Genomic DNA, 23,380 nt, shown 5'->3' with positions numbered 1-23,380 from the left:
ATCGGCGGCTCTCCTGACAGGGGGGGTTCGCGCTGATTGTTTATCAGCGCAGCCCCCCCTCGGATCGCCACACTGGACCACCAGGGATGCCCACCCTGGAGCACCAGGGTGGGCAAAAAAAAAAAAAAAAAGCCTGAAAAAAAAAAAGTCTAAAAAACAAAAAAAACAAAGAAAAAAGATGCCAGTCAGTGCCCACAAATGGGCACTGACTGGCAACAATCAGTGCTGCCACCCCAGTGTCCATCAGCGCCACCCCAGTGTCCATCAGCGCCACCCCAGTGTCCATCAGCGCCACCCCAGTGTCCATCAGTGCCACCCCACAGTGCCCATCCATGCCCAGTGCCCACCTAGCAGTGCCCATCTGTGCCACCCATAAGTATCCATCAGTGCCGCCCATGAGTGCCCATCTGTGCCGCCTATGAGTGCCCAGTGCCGCCTATGTGTGCCCATCAGTGCCGCCTATGTGTGCCCATCAGTGCCGCCTATGTGTGCCCATCAGTGCCGCCTATGTGTGCCCATCAGTGCCGCCTATGTGTGCCCATCAGTGCCGCATACCAGCGCCGCCAATCAGTGCCACCTCATCTGTGCCCGTCAGTACTACCTCATCGATGTCCATCAGTGCCATCTCATCGGTGCCCATTAGTGCCGCCATATCAGTGCCCGTAATTGAAAGAGAAAACTTATTTACAAAAAAATTAACAGAAAAAAATAAAAACGTAATTTTTTTTTCCAAATTTTCAGCCTTTTTTTAGTTGTTGCGCAAAAAAAAAAAATCGCAGAGGTGATCAAATACCACCAAAAGAAAGCTCTATTTGTGGGGAAAAAAGGACGCCAATTTTGTTTGGGTACAGTGTAGCATGACCGCGCAATTGCCATTCAAAGTGCGACAGTGCTGAAAGCTGAAAATTGGCTTGGGCGGGAAGCTGCGTAAGTACCTGGTATGGAAGTGGTTAAGCCTAGCTTGTCTTAAAATGTCTTCCTTTAACTTACAATCCACTATACAACATATAATGTACGTAAGGCTCTGTGGATGCGCTCCATATTAATTGGTGTTTGAGGAGGACGGCCCAGTAGATTATTGAATAAGTTAGTTACCTCAGTGGATAATCGGTCTGAGTCAATGGTTTCTGGGAGTCCTCTGAGGCGTATATTATGGCGTCTACTTCGTTTCTCAAGGTCCTCGATATGGCGTTGAGCCTCTCTCAGTTGTAGGGTATGGGTATCCATTTTTCTAGTTACCCTATGGAGGACCAAGTCATTTTGAGCTGCTAAATGTCAGTCAGCGCGTGGATGTCAATACGCAGTTCTGCTATGGCAGCTGACAGGGTATCTTTTATGTTAGTAGCTATGGCTCTCAGGTCCTGGATGTTGAGAGAGGGGGGTGATAAATTCACGGCATCACCCGGTGGTAACGGAGATTGCATAGGAACAGAGGTACTCGGGTCCTGAGGCGGAGCAGATGTATCTTGTGTTGATGAGCGAGTAGATGACGCCATATTTGTCCTCTGTGACTGGATCAACGTCGGGATTGTACGACCGTTTCTACCAGCGGTAATACGGGGAGAGTGGGATCTTGAGGCTGAGGAGGGTCTAGATGCTGTCCCCATCATATGGAGCTATTTAGATTAATGTAATCCTTCTGCATATGTTCGGGTAAGTCGGCGATAACGGGAGCTCCTCAGCTAAGCAGCCATCTCCGTGTCAGGCCAGACCACGCCCCCCATAATTTATTTTCTTAACCTGCCAGATACTCAAAACACCCATTTCTCGGGTATGCTTAATTACAAACCACACCCCAAGAATTTCAATCCCAATAGGAATATGGAGATTCCTAAGGTGATCTGGGATTTCTTCACCTCTAGCAAAGTCAATAATAAAAGAGGCATAACACGGACGCCCGGTGGAGGGAACGTCAAATCACTTGAGAAAACTGATAGCTTTTATATTTGTGGCAGCCAGAATCTCCATTGCTAAGTCTTGGAGGTCCCCCCATTGTCCCCTTTTATCTTCTGAAGTCTAAACTGTCATGGATTATGGTGAACGAGAGGATGTCGGCCATTCTGAACGATAAAGTCATGGTTTTTGACAAGGTATGGGATCCCTGGATCACCTACTTCACAAATGTACATTGATCCGCATCAACGCAAGGGCTTTCCCTTTTTGGGTCAAGGTAGGGATGCACCATCCTTTCTTCTTCCCTCTCCTTCTTTCCCTTTCCCTTCCTCTTCTTTTTATCTTTCTTTCTTTTCTTTCTTCCCCCTTATCTGCTTTTCTATTGTTACTTCCCATTGTTACAATACTAAATCAGCTATAGTTGGTTATTGTCTGATGGCCCTCTGGGTCTAGACAGTGCTCCAAATGAACGACCCCGAGCTGGGTCTGAAGTTATCCCTGTTCAGAGATAATTCTAGTAGGAGCACTCAAAGACATACAGTAAGATGTGCTAATGTTATGTCTGTATTTGCAATAATTTATATCTGTGTGTTAGTCCTCCAGATGATGACTGTGATTGTTTTTTTGCCCCTTCCCTTTTTTTTTTTTGTATACCCTTTTTTTTCTTTGTAAAACTCAATAAAAATATTGGAAACGAAAAGAGGCATAACACTATTTTATAAACTCATCTCCTTCTTTCCCCCAAATACCAAGACTTCTAATATGCTTAAATGGTAGAATGATCTCTCCCAATCGTTCTTATGGGAAACATGGCATAAAGCCATAAGGATTAATAGCTCAGCATCTTCCTGTATGGAAAACTGGGAAAACTCCCCAAAAATACTAAGGGCCAGATCCACGTAGCCTGGCGCATTGTTGCGTCCAGCGTAGCGTATCTCTGATACACTACGCCGCCGTAACTTACAGCGTAATTTCCTTATCCTCAAAGAATTTGCGCCATAAGTTACGGCGGCGTAGTGTAACTTTGGCGGCGTAAGGGCGCGCAATTCAAATGGATGTGTTGGGGGTGTGTTTTATGTAAATAAGTCTTGACCCGACGTAAATGACGTTTTTTTTTTTAACGGCGCATGCGCCGTCCGTGGGGGTATCCTAGTGTGCATGCTAGAAATTAACCCGCAACAAGCCAATGCTTACGACGTGAACGTCATTCTACGCAAAGCCCGATTCGCGAACGACTTACGCAAACAACGTAAAAAATTCTAAATTCGACGCGGGAACGACGGCTATACTTAACATAGGATACACCTCATATAGCAGGGGTAACTATATGCCAAAAAAAGCCTTACGGAAACGACGTAAAAAAATGCGCCAGCCGGACATACGTTTGTGGATCGCCGTATCTAGCGAATTTGCATACTCGACGCGGAAATCGACGGAAACGCCACCTAGCGGCCAGCGTAAATATGCACCTTAGATCCGACGGCGTACTAAGACGTACGCCAGTCGGATCTAGCACAGCTTCAGGCGTATCTTGTTTTGTGGATACAAAACAAAGATACGCCGGAGCAAACTAGAAGTTACGTGGCGTATCAATAGATACGCCAGCGTAACTTCTTTCTAGATCTGCCCCTAAATCGTTGGTATCTAACCCCATACAGACTTTCCAAAATATTCCCATCTTCATCCACCCAAATAGGTAATTTATTACATACACTTTAGGGGATGTAAAGCTTTGTCCAGTTTTTGGAAGTCAATTTCCACTTTTATAGAGTCTCTTACAGGAAATCTAATAGCACTCACACCAGCAATGGCCTTACTAGGTCTAAACTTAGATATACAGTATACTCATTCAATTATAGGACTATAGTGGCCAAAATATTATTGGCCTCGAGACTCACCATAACTAAATTATGGAAATCCACTTTAGCTCCTAACCTATCTGATGTCATATTAAAAAACTCAATTCTATAGCCCATTTTGAATTAATGTTAGCACACAAAATGGTGCCATAGCTAAATTTACTAAAGTTTGACTTGCATGGACTTGCATCCTAGAGCTTCAAATTTCTTGAAAGATACAGAGAACTACTAATATTGTGTTTCCGGTAGATCACAAGACTAATGCCACGTACACACGATCGGTTTGTCTGATGAAAACGGTCTGATGGACCGTTTTCATCAGACAAACCGATCGTGTGTGGGCCCCATCGGTTTTTTATCCATCGGTTAAAAAACTAGGAACTTGTTTTAAAATTATCTGATGGTTAACTACTTGCCGACCAGCCGCCGCAGTTATACGGCGGCAGGTATGAACGACGATCAGTCATTTCCCCTAGTGAGTCCACCCCCCCCCCTACAGTTAGAACACACCCAGGGAACATAATTAACCCCTTCCCTGCCCCACATTTTTGGGACCATTGTCATTTTTATAGCGATCAGTGCTATAAAAATGCATTGGATTACTATAAAAATGCCACTGGCAGTAGCAGTGGCATTTTTATAGTAATCCAATGCATTTTTATAGCACTGATCGCTATAAAAATGACAATGGTCCCAAAAATTTGTCAAAAGTGTCCAAAGTGTCCGCCATAATGTCGCAGTACCGAAAAAAAAAATCGCTGATCGCCGCCATTACTAGTGAAAAAAAATATTAATAAAAATGCCATAAAACGACCCCCTATTTTGTAAACGCTATAACTTTTGCGCAAACCAATCAATAAACGTTTATTGCGATTTCTTTTTACGAAAAATATGTAGAAGAATAGGTATCGTCCTAAACTGAGGAAAATTGTTTTTTTTATATATTTTTGGGGGATATTTATTATAGCAAAAAGTTAAAAATAATAGGATTTTTATAACAGCTTAACTGTAAAATCCTTTTCTTGGAGTACATCACGGGACACAGAGAAGCATATTAATTACTATGTGGGTTATAGAGTCTACCTTCAGGTGATGGACACTGGCACGCCCTTAAGGCAGGAAGTTCCCTCCCCTATATAAAAATCAAGTTGTAAAACAAAGTTCAATGTGGAACACAGTTCAAAACAGAAATATGAAAGCCAAAAATATCTTAAAGTTATTGTGGCACAAAGTAGTGAAGTCCCAGATCTTGCGTGATAAGTGATGAAAACAATCCTGATGATAAGAAGTCCAATGTTTAAATAAAGTTGAATAACCACCACCACAGAAACACCTAAAAAAATGGAGGCTTACCAGACGGCAAGCATAACTCGCTTGCGGCTGTAAACCCCAGCCCGGGCCTTTATGTGATCAACACCAGATGTGGATGGATGAGGAGCCCTCCAGGAAGATCAGCAACAAATTCAGAAGAAACATTAAAATCAGCGTATGGCTATAAACCCTAGCCAGGGCCTTGATGGTTCTCAGCTGTTGACTAAGGTGTCCTATAGATCCTCCAGAATTCCCATAAGTGGCAATTACCAAAAAAGAAATAACAGAGCCCACATGGTGAAGTATGTAAAAAAAATCCTCCCGAGTTTAATAAAAAGTCACACTTACAAGAATGCAGTAGATTAAAAGCACAGAGGAAAAAAAGCCGGCCGGCTTACTCGAACGCCCGTTCCACTCGGATCGTCACGTCATGCGTCAGCTCGTCACCTTCCCGATGTACGTTTCGTCATAAAATGTATGTTATCTGGGGTACGGGCGACGCACTAACGCATCGCGTGAAATACCATTTCTGTCTAACCAAGCCTCGATCTGAGTCGACAAGCTTGGTAACCACCTATGGTGGCCTGACAGGACCAAAAATGGGGAAAAAAAATTATAAACGAAGAGACCGTCCTGGAATGGTCTTAGTTATTCTACAGGGGGAAATTAGTTTATAGAAATATAGTTCGTATTGACTAAATATAAAAATTAGAATGTAGTCCTATTGTGAATAAGGCAATCTTCTAAATTGAATGCAAAATTGTGTTACCACCCAAAGGGAATTATTATGGTAATTTTATGGTCATAGACGTTGAATATAGACCAGCCCAAGGGTGTAGCACAACCAGCATGTAAATAGAAAAAACAAAAAGGGCAAAATAAAAAATTTCTTTACAACTAGAATAAAAAGAGATATATATATATCGAATAACGCATATATATCAATATTAAGCTCCAAGATAGCGGAAAAAAGTTAGCATAAAATGAATTAGAATTATAATTAAAACCGAAATTGGTGGATTGGTTATATTTTAATACTGTCCAACACATGGAGGACAAAATCCATACAAAAACGGGAGATGAGGCTAACCAGCCTACACCACAAGATATATATGAAAAGATGTAATAAATAATTTAAAAAAAATTTAAAAAATTAATTAAAAAAATAATCATCTTTACATATTACATATTTATTAATTATTTTGTATTAATTATTTTCAAATTATTTAAATTTGTAATTATTTTTTAATTAAATTAAATGAATTTATATTTTAAATGTTTTAAATTATTTTTTAATTATTTTCAAATTATTTATTACATCTTTTCATATATATCTTGTGGTGTAGGCTGGTTAGCCTCATCTCCCGTTTTTGTATGGATTTTGTCCTCCATGTGTTGGACAGTATTAAAATATAACCAATCCACCAATTTCGGTTTTAATTATAATTCTAATTAGTTTTATGCTAACTTTTTCCCGCTATCTTGGAGCTTAATATTGATATATATGCGTTATTCGATATATACCGTATTTATCGGCGTATAACATGCATCGGCGTATAACGCGCACCCTAATTTTAAGAGGGAAGTTTCAGGAAAAAAACTTTCAACAGCCCCTTTTATATTCCAAAGCCCCCCTGCACATTACACAGACCAAAGACCCCCCCTGCACATTACACAGACCAAAGACCCCCCCCTGCACATTACACAGACCAAAGACCCCCCTGCACATTACACAGACCAAAGACCCCCCCCCCCTGCACATTACACAGACCAAAGACCCCCCTGCACATTACAAAAACCAAAGCCCCCCCCCCCCCCCCTGCACATTACACAGACCAAAGCACCCCCCTGCACATTAAACAGACCAAAGACCCCCCCTGCACATTACACAGACCAAAGACCCCCCCTGCACATTACACAGACCAAAGACCCCCCCCCCTGCACATTACACATAGATCTCAGCATATTAAACATAGATCTCAGCACTTTACACATTACACGATTTTAGCACATTACACAATTTCCGCACATTACACAATTTCCGCACATTACACGATTTCAGCACATTACAAGATTTCAGCACATTACAAGATTTCAGCACACAGATCCTGTCCCATCATTTGCCGGACAAGGCGGCACACTTGTTTTCAAACTGCCTGCACTGCTTCCGCCTGGGACTTCAGGCGAGTGCTGTATGGGTGGGGGGGGGGATACTCTCCCCTCCTACCTGCTTCTCTTGTCCCCAGCATAAGCCGCTCCACTCCCTTCTGTACTCCCGCACGTCGGATCACGTCGGATCGGGTCTCCCGTTCAAGACAGCGCCGGATCGGGTCCCCGCGAAGCTGATCAGGTCAGAGATCACCCGCTCAAACCACACAGTCTCCTCCTCCTCCTCCTCTCCTCCTCCAATCTGAAAGCTACAGTCGGAGGGGGAGGAGGAGCAAAAAGATGAGAGAAGGGACTCGCTGTCCTAGGACCAGGAGAGATAGGACAGCCGGCACGACACCCCCGCCCAATCCCCGCCCCCCCCCCCCATTGGCAAAAGAACATGACATCAGCGTATAATGCGCACCCCCGATTTCCCCTTGATTTTAAAGGGAAAAAAGTGCGTGTTATACGCCGATAAATACGGTATAACTCTTTTTATTCTAGTTGTAAAGACATTTTTTATTTTGCCCTTTTTGTTTTTTCTATTTACATGCTGGTTGTGCAACACCCTTGGGCTGGTCTATATTCAACGTCTTTGACCATAAAATTACCATAATAATTCCCTTCGGGTGGTAACACAATTTTGCATTCAATTTAGAAGATTGCCTTAGTCAATACAAACTATATTTCTATAAACAAATTTCCCCCTGTAGAATAACTAAGACCATTCCAGGACGGTCTCTTCGTTTATAAATTTTTTTTTACCATTTTTGGTCCTGTCAGGCCACCATAGGTGGTTACCAAGCTTGTCGACTCAGATCGAGGCTTGGTTAGACAGAAATGGTATTTCACGCGATGCGTCAGTGCGTCGCCCGTACCCCAGATAACGTAAATTTTATGACGAAACGTACATCGTGAAGGTGACGAGCTGACGCATGACGTGACGATCCGAGTGGAACGGGCGTTCGAGTAAGCCGGCCGGCTTTTTTTCTCTGTGCTTTTAATCTACTGCATTCTTGTAAGTGTGACTTTTTATTAAACTCGGGAGGATTTTTTTTTACATACTTCACCATGTGGGCTCTGTTATTTCTTTTTTGGTAATTGCCGCTTATGGGAATTCTGGAGGATCTATAGGACACCTTAGTCAACAGCTGAGATCCATCAAGGCCCTGGCTAGGGTTTATAGCCATACGCTGATTTTAATGTTTCTTCTGAATTTGTTGCTGATCTTCCTGGAGGGCTCCTCATCCATCCGCATCTGGTGTTGATCACATAAAGGCCCGGGCTGGGGTTTACAGCCGCAAGCGAGTTATGCTTGCCGTCTGGTAAGCCTCCATTTTTTTAGGTGTTTCTGTGGTGGTGGTTATTCAACTTTATTTAAACATTGGACTTCTTATCATCAGGATTGTTTTCATCACTTATCACGCAAGATCTGGGACTTCACTACTTTGTGCCACAATAACTTTAAGATATTTTTGGCTTTCATATTTCTGTTTTGAACTGTGTTCCACATTGAACTTTGTTTCACAACTTGATTTTTATTTTATTTTTTGATTCACTTATTGCCTTTGCAATAAGGGCTACTTTATTCATATATGGTCCCTATATTCACTGTGTTAGTTTAGTTTTGTTATAATTCACAGCGCAACTTCATCTTTTTTCTTTGTACTATTTTTGTGTGTATAACACTTAGTTGTTGCAGCTTATGTTAATTTAGTATTTTTCCTAGTGCGGTATTTTCCTGGTTTCCCTCCCCTATATAACCCCTCCCATACCGGGAGTAGCTCAGTTTTGTAGCAAGCAATAAGTGTTCCAAATTCCCCATAAAGAGGGGCGGGAGCTCTGTGTCCCGTGATGTACTCCAAGAAAAGGATTTTACAGGTAAGCTGTAATAAAAATCCTATTTTCTTTATCGTACATCACGGGACACAGAGAAGCATAGTAATTACTATGTGGGACGTCCCAAAGCAAAGCTAATGAGGGGAGGGAGACCCCAAAAATTAAGCCGGGCGCCATCAGACGTGAGGAATCAAACTGCAGCCTGCAACACACTGCGCCCAAAGGTGCTTTCCTCATTTTTCCTTATGTCCAATTGGTAACATTTTGTGAAAGTATGGACAGACGACCACGTCGCGGCCTTGCAGACCTGAGCCATGGAGGCTTGATGATGCACTGCCCAGGAAGTACCCACTGCTCTAGTGGAATGTGCTTTAACCTTAAACGGGGGAACCTTTCCCCTCAAGCCATAGGCTTGAGTAATGACCTGTCGAATCCATTTGGAGATAGTGGACTTCGACGCTGCCTGTCCACATCTGGGACCTTCTGGCAGGATAAACAAAATGTCAGTTTTTCGGACCTGAGCAATAGCCCTAAGATAGATCTTAACTGCTCTTAGTACGTCTAGCGTATGCAATGACTTCTCCCTTGCAGAACTAGGTTCTGAGAAAAAAGAAGGGAGAACTAGATCTTGATTCAAATGAAAGTTAGAAACAACCTTAGGAAGGAAAGCCGGGTGAGGCCGTAGGACCACTCTGTCCTTATGGAGAATAAGATATGGTTCCTTACATGATGAGGTCGCCAACTCCGATACCCTCCTAGCAGAGGTTATGGCTATCAAAAAAAACACCTTCCTGGTCAGAAGGACCAATGGAATGAGAGCCAAAGGCTCAAAAGGTTGCTTCTGCAAGACAGAAAGGACCAGATTCAGATCCCACGGACACAAGGGGGTCTTGACTGGAGGATTAATCCGGATCACACCTTGTAAAAAGGTTTTGACCAGAGAATGTGTAGCCAGTGGCCTTTGAAACAAAATCGATAAGGCCGAGATATGGCCCTTAATGGTGCTTAGGGCCAACTTCATGTCTGCCCCCATCTGCAGAAAATCTAGAATTCTGCCAATGAGATACCTCCGGGGATGCCACCCCCTGGTTTCGCACCAGGCCACATAAGATTTCCAAACTCTGTAATAAATAAGCCTGGATGCTGGCTTTCTGGCATTAATTAAAGTAGACACTTCTGAGTTAGAGAGACCCCTCCTTTTTAGGATATGGTACTCAACAGCCAAACCGTTAAATTTAGAGACGGTAAGGAAGGGTGGAATATTGGTCCCTGAGACAGTAGGTCTGGATGAAGCGGAAGGGTCCATGGATGCCCCACGGACATCCTTACAATTTCCGCATACCAGGCCCTTCTGGGCCACGCCGGAGCGACCAGAATCACTGGTTTCACTTCCGACTTTATCCTGCGAAGGAGGCGGGGTAATAATTGCAGCGGAGGAAACGCATACATTAGGGAGAATTGGTCCCATGGAAACACCAGCGCATCCGCGCCGCGAGCGAGTGGATCCCTTGTCCGGGACAGAAAGTTGCCCACCCTTGCATTGAACCTCGATGCAAAGAGATCCACATCTGGTGTTCCCCACCTCTGACAAATGCCCTGGAAGATGTCGGGGTGAAGAGTCCAATCCCCTGGGAGCAACTGTTGGCGGCTTAGATAGTCTGCCTGCCAATTGTCTATCCCCGGAATAAAAACCGCAGACATGCAGGGGACATACTTTTCCGCCCAGATCAGGATTCGATCCACCTCTCTTTGGGCTGCACGACTCTTTGTGCCCCCTGGTGATTTATGTATGCCACAGCCGTGGCATTGTCGGACTGAATCCTGACTGGGAGACCCTTCAACCTGTCCGTCCAAGCTGACAGGGCTAGATGAACTGCCCGAATCTCTAACAGGTTGATGGGTAGAGACCTCTCGTGATTGGCCATTTTCCTTGGAGAGACAGGCCCTCCAGGACTGCACCCCAGCCCAGAAGACTGGCATCTGTGGTCACCACCTGCCAAGAGATGGGAACAAAGGACTTCCCTCTTAGTAGGTTCTGGGGAACCAGCCACCAGCAAAGGCTCTGCCGGACTGTCCGGGAGAGGGACATAGGTAGGTCCAAGGCTTGAACCTTTTTGTTCCAAGAGGATAGAATGGCGTGTTGAAGTCCCCTTGAGTGGAACTGAGCGAATGGGACGGCCTCGAAAGAGGCTACCATTTTCCCCAGTAGCCGCATACAAAGGCGAATGGAGGGCTGACGCCTTGGCATGTGGTGTCCCCCAAGGATCCCCTCTGTCGCCGGTGCTGTTTAACATCTATCTTCGCCCTCTTTTTGAAATCATCAGCAGCAAAAAGCTGCTCTACCACTCTTATGCGGATGACACACAATTATACTTTCGCATCTGCAACAAAAGGGATCATCATCTCGGTCTAGAGAAATGTCTCTCTTTTATAGAGAACTGGATGTCAAAGAGTTATCTTAAACTCAACGGATCGAAAACAGAACTCCTGTTTCACGCCAATCGAAAGAATCAATCGGAAACACCCTGGATACCCCGTCCCATTCTGGGAAAAATCATCACCCCTAGCACCAAAGTCAAAAGTCTCGGAGTCATCTTTGACACCTACATGACAATGGATGCACAAATAGGGTCAGTAGCCAGCAGTTCCCATCATCTGCTACGCCTACTACGTAGACTTATTCCATTTATCCACAAAGAAGACATAGCAGTCGTGGTGGGAACAATTGTTAACTCCAGACTTGACTATGTAAATGCCATTTACCTCGGACTCCCAAAGTACCAAATCACGCGCCTGCAGATCGTTCAGAATACGGCCGCGCGGCTTGTGACGGGAAAAAAACCTTGGGAATCTATCTCCCCTCACTGAGAAGCCTTCACTGGCTTCTCAGAAAGACAGAATCACCTTCAAAGCACTCTGTCTGACGCATAAATGTATCTTGGGTAAGGCACCCAACTATCTATGCGAAAAACTAAACGCATACAACCCCAGTCACACTCTGCGATCCTCTGACCAAAATCTACTCCAAATCCCTAAAACCAGATACAAGTCCAAAGGAGAAAGAAGATTTGCTGTCCAAGGCCCTCGACTTTGGAACACTTTACCAACCTCCATTCGGTTGGAGGAGAACCACTTGGCCTTTAGGAGAAAGATCAAAACCCATCTCTTTTAAGGTCCAAAGGAGAACTGGTCAAACAAGCGCCCAGAGGCGATTTAGTTTGCATGTGTAGTGCTATATAAGTTTTTCACTCACTCACTCACTTACTCACTTGACTAGCTGAACTAGTTCCCTTAAAGCATCGAACTTTCTCTGGGGCAAAAAGATCTTTCTTTGCTCTGTGTCTACGAGTAGACCCAAATACTCGAGCCTTTGCACAGGCACCAAGGCCGACTTGTCCAGGTTGAGAACCCAACCCATGGATTCCAGGAATTTCACGGTTCTGTGCACTGCTGAGTTTAGATCGGCAACTGAATGGTCTACCAACAACAGATCGTCTAGATAGCTACTATAGATATGCCTTGAGATCTTAGATAGGCTAACAGTGAGGCCAGTACTTTTGTGAATACACGAGGTGCGGTGGCCAGACCAAAAAGGTAAGGCCACAAATTTAAAGTGGCGCTGATTTACCGTGAAGCGTAACAGCTTCTGATGGTTGAGGAATGTGTAAGTATGCGTCTTTTATATCGATGGACGCCAGAAGTTCCCCTCCTTGTAAGGAGGCAACCACCGACCGTATCGATTACATCCGGAAAGATTGGACCTTTAGGAATTTGTTTAAGGCCTTGAGGTCCAGAATGGGTCTTACATCTCCGTTTGGTTTGGGGACGGTGAAAAGATTTGAATAAAACCCAAACCTTGTTCTTCCAGTGGCAGCTCTCTGATTACCCCTTGGGATAATAGATGATCCAAGGCCAATGCTAGGGACCTTCTTTTTTCTGGGTCTTTCAGGACGTTTGAGGCCAAGAAGCGAGGTGGAGGAAATTCGCTCAACTCCAGCTTGTAGCCCTCGGAAACCGTAGAGAGGACCCAATTGTCTTGGATCCTCCCTTGCCAAGCCTCCACAAACAGCTGAAGTCGTCCCCCCACCCGGCTGAGTGGGGGTGAACCTTCATAATGCCGACTTAGACGCTGGCTTGGCCGGCTTACGGCTCCAAGGCTTTTTGGAAGCCTGAGGCTGGCCCTGCGGCTTCCCACCCGCATTAAACCGTCCGGGAGGCCGTCGGAACTGCCTGGTAGCGGAGGTACTAGGGATAGGAGAGGAAGATTTTTTAAAGGAGGGAGGACCCCTAAACCTTTTCTTCACTGGTAACAGTGTTCTCTTGCCACTGGAAATTCTGAATGTAAGCATCCAGATCTTCCCCATATAAACGCTCTCCATGAAAGGGAAACCCTGACAGTAATTTTTTACATGGGGTTTCAGCCGACCAGTTCTTTAACCAGAGTAATCTGCGCATATGAACTAAAGAGAGAGTGAGACGGGAGGACTGTTGTATGGAGTCCTTGATAGCATCTATGGCAAAGCATAATGCTCTGGGAAAGTCAGCCAATTCCTGAGCCTGTTGAGCCGGGATATCCTTCAAGATCCCTTTAAACTGGTCCTTTAAGGCTTGGCAAATACCAATAGCTGCTACTGCAGGCTGAGTTACCCCTCTAGCTATAGCAAACAAGGTTTTTAACAGTGTCTCTAATCTCTTGTCTGTCGGGTCTTTAAACACTTGAACGTTGTCCACCGGACAGGTCAAGGTCTTCTTTACGCAGGACACAGCTGTGTCCACTGTGGGGATACCCCACTTCTTAGTGAACTGTTCCTCCATGGGGTATAAAACCCCAAAAAATTTAGGAGGAAGAAAAAATCTATCCGGATGTTCCCAATCCTTGTAGATAAGGCCTTCCAGTAGGGGATGAACTGGGAAGGAATAGTTAGTTTGAGGAGCTTTTAAAGAGCCTAAAGGGGAGACTGAACTCGATGTTGGCTCTGAAAGGGGCAACTTGAAGGCCGAACGGACCATCTCCGTGAGGGACTGGACCAACAATTTTTTGGACTGAGATGCCGAAAATGGTTCCCCCAGGGTGGAATCCTCAGAGTCCAAGACCTCTGAATGACCCTCTGACTGATCCCCAGAGGGTAAATCAACCTCTTCTGAGGATAGTTGTTCCGCGCTGAGGAACTCTGCAGAGGGAGAGGGGGACCTTGTGCGTTTTTCTCTTGAGAGAGAGGATGCAATCAAGGTCGCTAATCTCTGCTCCAGACCACCCATAGCTGAGGCCAGAGCCTCCTGTGTCACAAAAACTGGAGCAAGCGGGACAAGGGCAGATGAGGCACCTGACAGCCCTGATGGTTCACCCTGGGCCTCCTCCAATTTATCAGGAAAGGAAATAGCCGCAGGAGCATGCCCGAGATCCTCCGAGCCTGATGGCGATCCCTTAGATTTCTTTGTGCTTCTAGTCCCTGAACCTTTAGCCATAATAAAGCCGAGGTACTCACAACAGTTGCAACCACTGACGCTGCTATTTGATGGTCGGCAAGGTGCAGAGCCCACTATGCGCCTTAAGCAAGTGTCACTGTCCAACAACCAGTAATAATACTGAAAACTTGTGCACAAGTATTCTCTGTGTCCACCGTCAGCCAGGATGGGCGAGGTGGACTTGAGCTTTTATGGACTAGGTGCAAGTCACCTGACCTGCTCTGTCCTGCAATCTCTAGTCTCATAGCAAACAGCTGAGATGGACCCCTTGCGTGCATGTGCGCGCGCACACATCCCACATGCGCATCTACAGCCCCATGCACGTCGCGCACACACGTGCGCACTGATGCAACGGATAAATGATTGCAATTGTGCACGCACGTGCGCCTATGACACATACTATGTCACGCGCGCACGAGACGCAGGCGCGCCCGTGCACGAGGTTGGAGCTACCGCAGCTACCATGTGAGGACCAGGTAAGACAATCTGTGGCCAAAACTTTTGGACAACCTTACTCTGCTAAACCTGCACAGGAGGGACTATCTGACTGAGCATAGACACCCCTCTTCCCCACAGCATTCAGGACAATGATAGGAGAGGCACAGACAGACAGCTTAGGCAAGCATTGTGGCTCAAAAAAAGAAGAATACTTTCAGGACCAAGTCCTGAAGCACCTTCACTTACCTGATACAACGCCGCAGGACTCTGCACACACAGACAGTCCAATCTTCGCTCATCGCGGAGAGCAGAGTCTGCAGACCTTCAGGGACCGGGGTCCATGGACAGGAACACCACACCCCTGGACCCATATCGCACCCTGTCAGTAAACTTTTGGTATTAGGAAATTGACCAAAGTACTGAATAACCAGGATCCAGCCCTCAAAGAGGAGCATTACAGGCCAAACCCCGTTCTTCTCAACCGGGGCCCGGGTACCGTCCACTTTGGCTCAGAAGCACTTTGGATGGATCCGGATTTTATGGAGGCTTTTTACATTCAATATGGATCCCTCCAGTGGAGCTCCTTGGAGCACATGTTCATCGTGACCAACACCTTAGACACTGGTGAAAAAACTGAGGTACTCCCAGTATGGGAGGGGTTATATAATGGAGGGAACTTCCTGCCTTAAGGGCGTGCCAGTGTCCATCACCTGAAGGTAGACTCTATAACCCACATAGTAATTACTACTCTTCTGTGTGTCCCGTGATGTACGATAAAGAAATTTTTTTTTTCAAAATTGTCGCTCTATTTTTGTTTATAGCGTTAAAAACCGCAGGGGTGATCAAATACCACCAAAAGAAAGCTCTATTTGTGGGAAAAAAAAGGACGCCAATTTTGTTTGGGAGCCACGTCGCAATTGTCAGTTAAAGCGACGCAGTGCTGAATCGCAAAAAGTGCTCTGGTCTTTGACCAGCAATATGGTCCGGGGGTTAAGTGGTTAAAATACCGATAGAAAAAAACGATCGTCTGTGGGCACGTCCATCAGTTAAAAATCCATGCATGCTCAGAATCAAATCGACGCATGCTTGGAAGCATTGAACTTCATTTTTCTCAGCACGTCGTGTTTTACGTCACCGCTTTCTGACACGATCGTTTTTTTAACCAATGGTGTGTAGGTACGACTGATGAAAGTCAGCTTCATCGGATATCTGATGAAAAAATCCATCAGTCCGTTTTCATCGGATGAACCGATCGTGTGTACAAGGCATAAGACATAGAACTTATATGACAGCAACTTCCTCTTTTTCTTTTTTTTCCTTACTTTCCTCCTTTCCTAATGTTTAGCAACAGAGTTTTCCTTTTGGGGTAAACAAGGATTACATTATTAAAGAATAATACACTGTTAGTTGTATTGAGTTAAAGCGGATGTGCCATGGGAAAAATATATTAAAAGCCAGCAGCTACAAATACTGCAGCTGCTGACTTTTAATATTAGGACACTTACCTGTCCTGGAGTCCAGTGCCGATCGCAGCAGATGACGAGCGATCGCTCGTCACTCTGCTGCTCCCCCCGCCATCCACGCTGAGGGAACCAGGAAGTGAAGCGCTGCGGCTTCACTGCCCGGTTCCCTACGGCGCATGCGCGAGTCGCGCCGTGCCCGCCGATTGGCTCCCGCTGTGTGCTGGGAGCCGAGTGTTCCCAGCACACAACGGGGGGGCGACGGGATGTGACGGAATGCCCGTCTTTTGCCCGTGAATGCCGGGCCGGAAGTGGGTGCAAATACCTGTCTTTAGACAGGTATCTGCACCCCCCTGAAAGGTGTCAAATGTGACACCGGAGGGGGGGAGGGTTCCGATCAGCGGGACTCCACTTTAGGGTGGAGAACCGCTTTAAGAACAAGTCATAAAATCATAAAAAGATACTGGTAATGTATTTTGTTTGCTTATATAAGACTTTTATCTGTTTATGATGACATTATCGAACCAAAATGTTGATGTACTGCTTTGTTATATATCTAAAAAATCCAATAAAAAAAACATTTGAAGTAAAGTACAGACTTCAAATGACTTCTGAAGTCAATTGGTTCCACTAGATTTTAGTTAGTATCAGAGTGAATGGGGGCTGAATACACACGCCACACTTTTCAGATATTCATTTGTAAAAGATTTTGAAAACCATGCATCATTTTCCTTCCACTTCACAATTATGTGCCATTTTGTGTTGGTCTATCACATAAAATACATTTAAGTTTTTGGCTGCAACATGACAAATTGTGGAAAATTTCAAGGGGTATGAATACTTTTTCAAGGCACTGTACTTTCAAGGCAAAAAATCTGTGATCACCTAAATGTATTTATACAAGAAGGAACCAAACAGTGATTCTTCCTCAAAATGCAGATGCTCAAGGTACATTTTGCAGAGGGGTTCCACTGAGCCAACTAATCCTCAACTGTTTTGTTTTGAAATAGTGTTGGCAAGGCCAGCCACTCAGAAGCAATCGGTGGAAATTTGAGCATTGTGTGGCCAGCTTGAGAATACATAGAGAGCATCAAAGATGGTATTCTAATAGTATTATAGCAAAGCATCAGCAATAACTTTTCGTAATGATTTACACAATATATAAACAAAGCTTACCCTAATGCCAGGACCATCTGGAAGTGCATCAGAGACCATGTTGTATGTGGAGTTCTCGCTAGATAGATTAGTGGTCCGCATTCTACCTGTCTCAGCACTCATCTCAGATCTGGTTAAAAAAGGAAATACAGGGATTACATAGCAGCATAAACTACCATATTTAAAAAAAAAATGGAATATTAACCACTTAAGCCCCGGACCAATATGCAGATTAATGCCCAGAGGTGTTTTTACAGTTTGGCACTGCGCTGCTTTAACTGGTAATTGCGCGGTCATGCAATGCTGTACCGAAACAAAATGCGTCCTTTTCTTCCCACAAATAGAGCTTTCTTTTGATGGTATTTGATTGCCATATACACGGAAAAAGACCGTAAATTTTGAAAAAAAATGATTTTTCTTATAACAAAAAGTAAAAAATATCGAATAAACTAAATTTAAGTCAAACATTTAGGCCAAAATTTATTCAGCCACATGTCTTTAGTAAAAAAAAAATCGCAATAAGCGTATATTTATTGGGTTTTCGCAAAAGTTATAGCGTCTACAAACTAGGGTACATTTTCTGGAATTTACACAGCTTTTATTTTCTGACTGCCGATCTCATTTCTTGAGGTGCTAAAATGGCAGGGCAGTACAACCCCCCCCCCCCAAATGACCCCATTTTGGAAAGTAGACACCCCAAGGAAACTGCTGAGAGGCATGTTGAGTCCATTGAATATTTTTTTTGTCCCAAGTGATTATATAATGATAAAAAAAAAAAAAAAAAAATTAACAAAAAGTTGTCACTAAATGATATATTTCTCACACTTGCCATGGTTATATGTGGAATTGCACCCCAAAATACATTCTGCTGCTTTTTGAGTACGGGGATACCAGATGTGTGGGACTTTTTGGGAGCCTAGCCCCGTATGGGACCCCAAAAACCAAGCACCGCCTTCAAGATTTCTAAGGGCATACATTTTTGATTTTCACTCCTACCTATTACAGTTTTGAAGGCCATAAAATGCCAAGATGGCACACAACCCCCTCAAATGACCCCATTTTGGAAAGAAGACACCCCAAGCTATTTGCTGAGAGGCATGTTGAGTCCATGGAATATTACATTTTTTTGCTCCAAGTGATTGAATAATGACCAAAAAAATTAAATATTTTTTTTTACAAAACGTTGTCACTAAATGATATATTTCTCACACATGCCATGGTTATATGTGGAATTGCACCCCAAAATACATTCTGCTGCTTCTCCTGAGTACGGGGATACCACATGTGTGGGACTTTTTGGGAGCCTAGCCGCGTACAGGACCCCGAAAACCAATCACCGCCTTCAAGATTTGTGTGAGTGAAATCAAAAATGTATGTCCTTAGAAATCTTGAAGATGGTGATTGTTTTTTTGTCCTCGTACTCAGGAGAAGCAGCAGAATGTGCAATTGTTGGGGTGCAATTCCACATATAACCATGGCATGTGTGAGAAATATATCATTTAGTGACAACTTTGTGCAAAAAAAAATCAGTTTGTCATATTCCCGCAACTTGTGTCAAAAAATTAAATATTTCATGGACTTGACATGCCTCTCAGCAAATAGCTTGGGGTGTCTACTTTCCAAAATGGGGTCATTTGGGGTATTTTGTCCTATTTTGGCATTTTATGCCCCCCCCCCCCTAGAAAGCCTGAAGGCGGTGATTGGTTTTTGGGGTCCCGTACGCGGCTAGGCTCCCAAAAAGTCTCACACATGTGGTATTCCCATACTCAGGAGAAGCAGCAGAATGTATTTTGGGGTGTAATTCCACATATGGGGGGTGTATGCTTTGCGCGTGGGTGTAAGCGTTACTGGCACTAACAGGCTACCTAGCGGCACCAGCAACACTAATACAGCGATCAGAAAAACGATCGCTTAGTGACGCTGGCAATAGGGGTGAAAGGGTTAACTCTAGGGGCAATCAGGGGTTAAAACCTTTATTAGAAAATGTATGAGGGCTATAAAAACCTGGCGGGCGAACCTCAAAAAATAACTAGCTACCTAGCGGCACTAGCGACACTAATACAGCGATCAGAAAAACGATCGCTTAGTGACGCTGGCAATAGGGGGTGAAAGGGTTGACTCTAGGGGCAATCAGGGGTTAAAACCTTTATTAGAAAATGTATGGGGGTACCTAATAAAGGTTTTAACCCCTGATTGCTCCTAGAGTTAACCCTTTCACCCCCTATTGCCAACGTCACTAAGCAATCGTTTTTCTGATCGCTGTATTAGTGTCGCTGGTGCCGCTAGGTAGCTAGTTATTTTTTGAGGTTCGCCGCCATGTTTTTATAGCGTTAGGTAACCCCATACATTTTCTAACGCTATAAAAACATGGCGACGAACCTCAAAAAATAACTAATTACCTAGCGGCACCAGCAACACTAATACAGCGATCAGAAAAATGATAGCTTAGTGACGCTGGCAATAGGGGGTGAAAGGTTTAACTCTAGGGGCAATCAGGGGTTAAAACCTTTATTAGAAAATGTATGGGGGTACCCAACGCTATAAAAACCTGGCGGGCGAACCTCAAAAAATAACTAGCTATCTAGCGGCACTAGCGACACTAATACAGCGATCAGAAAACCGATCGCTTAGTGACGCTGGCAATAGGGGGTGAAAGGGTTAACTTTAGGGGCAATCAGTGGTTAAAACCTTTATTAGAAAATGTATGGGGGTACCTAATAAAGGTTTCAACCCCTGATTGCCCCTAGAGTTAACCCTTTCACCTAGCTTCACCAGTGACACTAATACAGCGATCAGAAAAATGATCGCTTAGTGACGCTGGCAAAAGGGGGGTGAAAGGGTTAACTAGGGGGTGATCAAGGGGTTAAAACCTTTATTGGGGGGGTAGGGGGCTACCCTGGACCTAACACTAACTGCCTGACACTAACTGCCTGTCACACTGACACTAAATGCAGTGATCAGTAAATAAATGATCACTGCTATTTAGTGACACTGTGACAGGGGGCTGGGGGGGGGGTGATCGGGGGGTGACTGGGGGGGGATTTGTGTGCCTATGTCTCTGTGTGTCAGTGTAGTGCTTGTGCTACTCACTGTGTGATGTCTCCTCTCCTACGCTGGACGAAAATACCGGCGGGAGGAGAGGTGACATCACTTCCTCCTTGCCTGTGTTTACAGTTCATCCAAGGAAGCGGATTGGCTGGGGAGCGATCGCGAGGGGGCGGACAAAAACGAACAGCCGCCCCCTCATCCCGGATCGCTCCCGACCACTTACCGACTGCCGCACGTAGCGGGGGGGTCCCGATCGGACCCCCGACCCGCTAGAAGGCATGGACGTACATGTATGCCCATATGCCTGTACGTGCCATTCTGTGGACGTACATAGTCGTGCGGCGGGCATTAAGTGGTTAAACTCACCCAGGCAGTCCACTTTCCTGCAGGATCTATCCAGTCACTGTGTGCAGAAGTATGAGAAGACATTCATTCTGACTATGAAACAAAAAAGGGAAGAAGGCAGAGAGATCTTAACATGTAAATTGATTTCTGTACTGCAATCCATTTTGTATGCCTTTTTACACAGAAGACAAAAGGCCTTGTCATTTCTGTATATTATCTTTAAATATTGTAATATACTGGCGTTTTTCTAGATCATCTCATTTGCATGAAGGTAGTGGCATTTACAAGTTGTTTCAAATATGTTTAAAGCATTTGTAAGGCAATAATGTTTTAATTATTTTTTTCAGTTTTCGTCCCATTAAGATTGCCCTTTACTTCCTTTTCCACAGACACAGTAGAAAGTGAGAGAAATTCTCAATTAAGTGAGGGGAAATTAGATGGTTGTCATGGAAACAGGTGTAAAAATATAATCTTTATTACCAATGAGTTGTAAAAAACACACTTCTCACATATAGACCCTAAAAAAAACTTTTTACAATCATCCAAGAAACAGAAAAGCTATTTTGAGCACAAGACAATTTTCTGACAATTCTCTGCAACTGCAACACATCATGTCATTAAAGTAAAGGCTGAAGGTTTTTTACCTTCATGCAGTCTATGCATGAAGGTAAAAAAACCTTCAGTGTGCAGCAGCCCCCTCAGCCCCATAATACCTAAGCCCGAGCCAGATTTCGATCCAGCGATGTGTACTAGAGCTGGGGCTCCTCCGGGTCTCTGCCCTCCTGACTGGCTGAGATGCCGGGTGCATTGTATGGATAGTGGACCCTACAGTTTGTGCAACCATGCAGGTCAGGGAAAAAAACCTTAGGAAGAAACAAAGGCTGCGGGCGCAGCACCACCTTATCCTTTGTGGAGGAGAAAGTAGGAAGACTTGCCAGACAAGGCCGCCAACTCCAAAAACCTCTTGTAGAGGCAAAAGCCACCCGAAAAGCTACTTTTCAAGAAAGTGTCAACCGGGAAATCTCTCTAATGTTTCCAAATGGTGGTTACTGAAACACCAAGGGTACCAGATACAATCCCATGAAAGCAGCAGTGACTGAAATGGAGGTGCCACATATCGAAACCCTTGGACAAACGTACTCTTCAGTGAATGAGCCCTCCAAGGGTCGCTAAAGAAAAACAGCCAAAGCTGATATCTGCTCCTTAATGGAGCAAAAGTAAGTCTTTTATCCACTTCACGCTGTAAAGACAGCAGGATCCTGGAAAACGAATATGTACGTAAACACCTCTCAATCTCCACCATAGAGATGTAGGTCCTCCATGTGCGATGGTAATCTTCCAAAAAGATGACTGCCGTGCACTCAGCATAATGGAAATCACCAAAACCGACAGGCCTCGGTCACACAGTATCCGACAGTCAAGACATGAAGTCCAGGGACTGTAAGCAGGAAGAAAAGTATGACCTTGCGCTATAAGGTCCTCTCACATTGACAGACGCCAAGGAACATCCGCCACCAGTCTTCTAAGGCGGAGTACCAGGGACGCCAGAGCCAATCTGGAGCAAATTAAAATTCTCGGAATCCCCTCGTCCTCTACTCTGTGAGCAGGCGAGGAAGAGTATTTACAGGAGGAAGGCCCAACGTGGCCGATACTGTCCCCACAGGACCACCAACGCATCTGACTAGTCCGTCCAGGGATCTTTGGACCCAGCCACAAACCTCAAAACTTCAGATTTAGTCAAGAAGCCAGGAGATCCAAATCTGGCGATCCCCGTCTCCGGAAAGGAGTCGAAACACAGCCGATGTAGCGACCATAGACCATGAACCAGCATCAGACGACTCAGGGAGTCAGTCTGCCAGTGTCCTAGACCCAGACTGTCTGCGGGAGATAGAGCCAGCACATTCCGCTCTGCCCACCACAGGGTGTGAGCGACAGTATGCTGCAGTCAATCGACTTGTTCCTCCTCAATGGATGACACATGCCACCGTCGTGGTGTTGTCCAACTGGATCCCGACTGAACGTTCCCGCAGCCTCGGAGATCATGTGGAGGGGCACCGCCTGATCGCCCGAAGGGACCCAGATCAGCAGGCGGGATTCTTCCCGCATCCAGCGACCCCGTGTTGACTGTACGCCCAAACTCCCTCCCAACCGGTCAGGCTGGCGTTTGTTGTGATTACCGTCCAGTGAAAAGGAAACAACTTTCCGGACAGAAGGGCCGGAGGCCTCAACCACTGGATCAGGGATCCTTGACTAGCCGGCTAACCCAGATTTACAATCCAGGGACAATGGAAATGTGTCCCATGTTAACAGGATCTCCGTTTGCAAGATTTGAGTGTGGAATTTAAACACACGGTACCGCCTGGAAGGTGGCCACCATGAAACCCAGAACCCGCATGCAAAAGTGCAGTGACCAGCCTG

At 45.0% G+C, this 23,380-nt stretch overlaps 1 protein-coding gene across 5 annotated transcripts in view; it reads right to left on the bottom strand.

The window, feature by feature from the left end:
* PLEKHA6 (pleckstrin homology domain containing A6) overlaps positions 1 to 23,380 on the bottom strand; it is a 1,721,986-nt gene that overhangs the window by 1,470,561 nt on the left and 228,045 nt on the right. For all 5 annotated transcript variants that reach the window (XM_040339539.1, XM_040339538.1, XM_040339541.1 and 2 more), the window contains exon 2: positions 17,591 to 17,699. In XM_040339539.1, the coding sequence (XP_040195473.1) occupies positions 17,591 to 17,692 (102 nt within the window). In that variant the 5' untranslated portion in view covers positions 17,693 to 17,699. The remainder of the gene's footprint in view (positions 1 to 17,590; positions 17,700 to 23,380) is intronic.

This window comes from Rana temporaria, chromosome 2 (assembly GCF_905171775.1).
Source record: "Rana temporaria chromosome 2, aRanTem1.1, whole genome shotgun sequence".
In the NCBI taxonomy this organism is placed as follows: Eukaryota; Metazoa; Chordata; class Amphibia; order Anura; family Ranidae; genus Rana; species Rana temporaria.
This window is presented reverse-complemented; position numbering and strand designations above follow the sequence as displayed.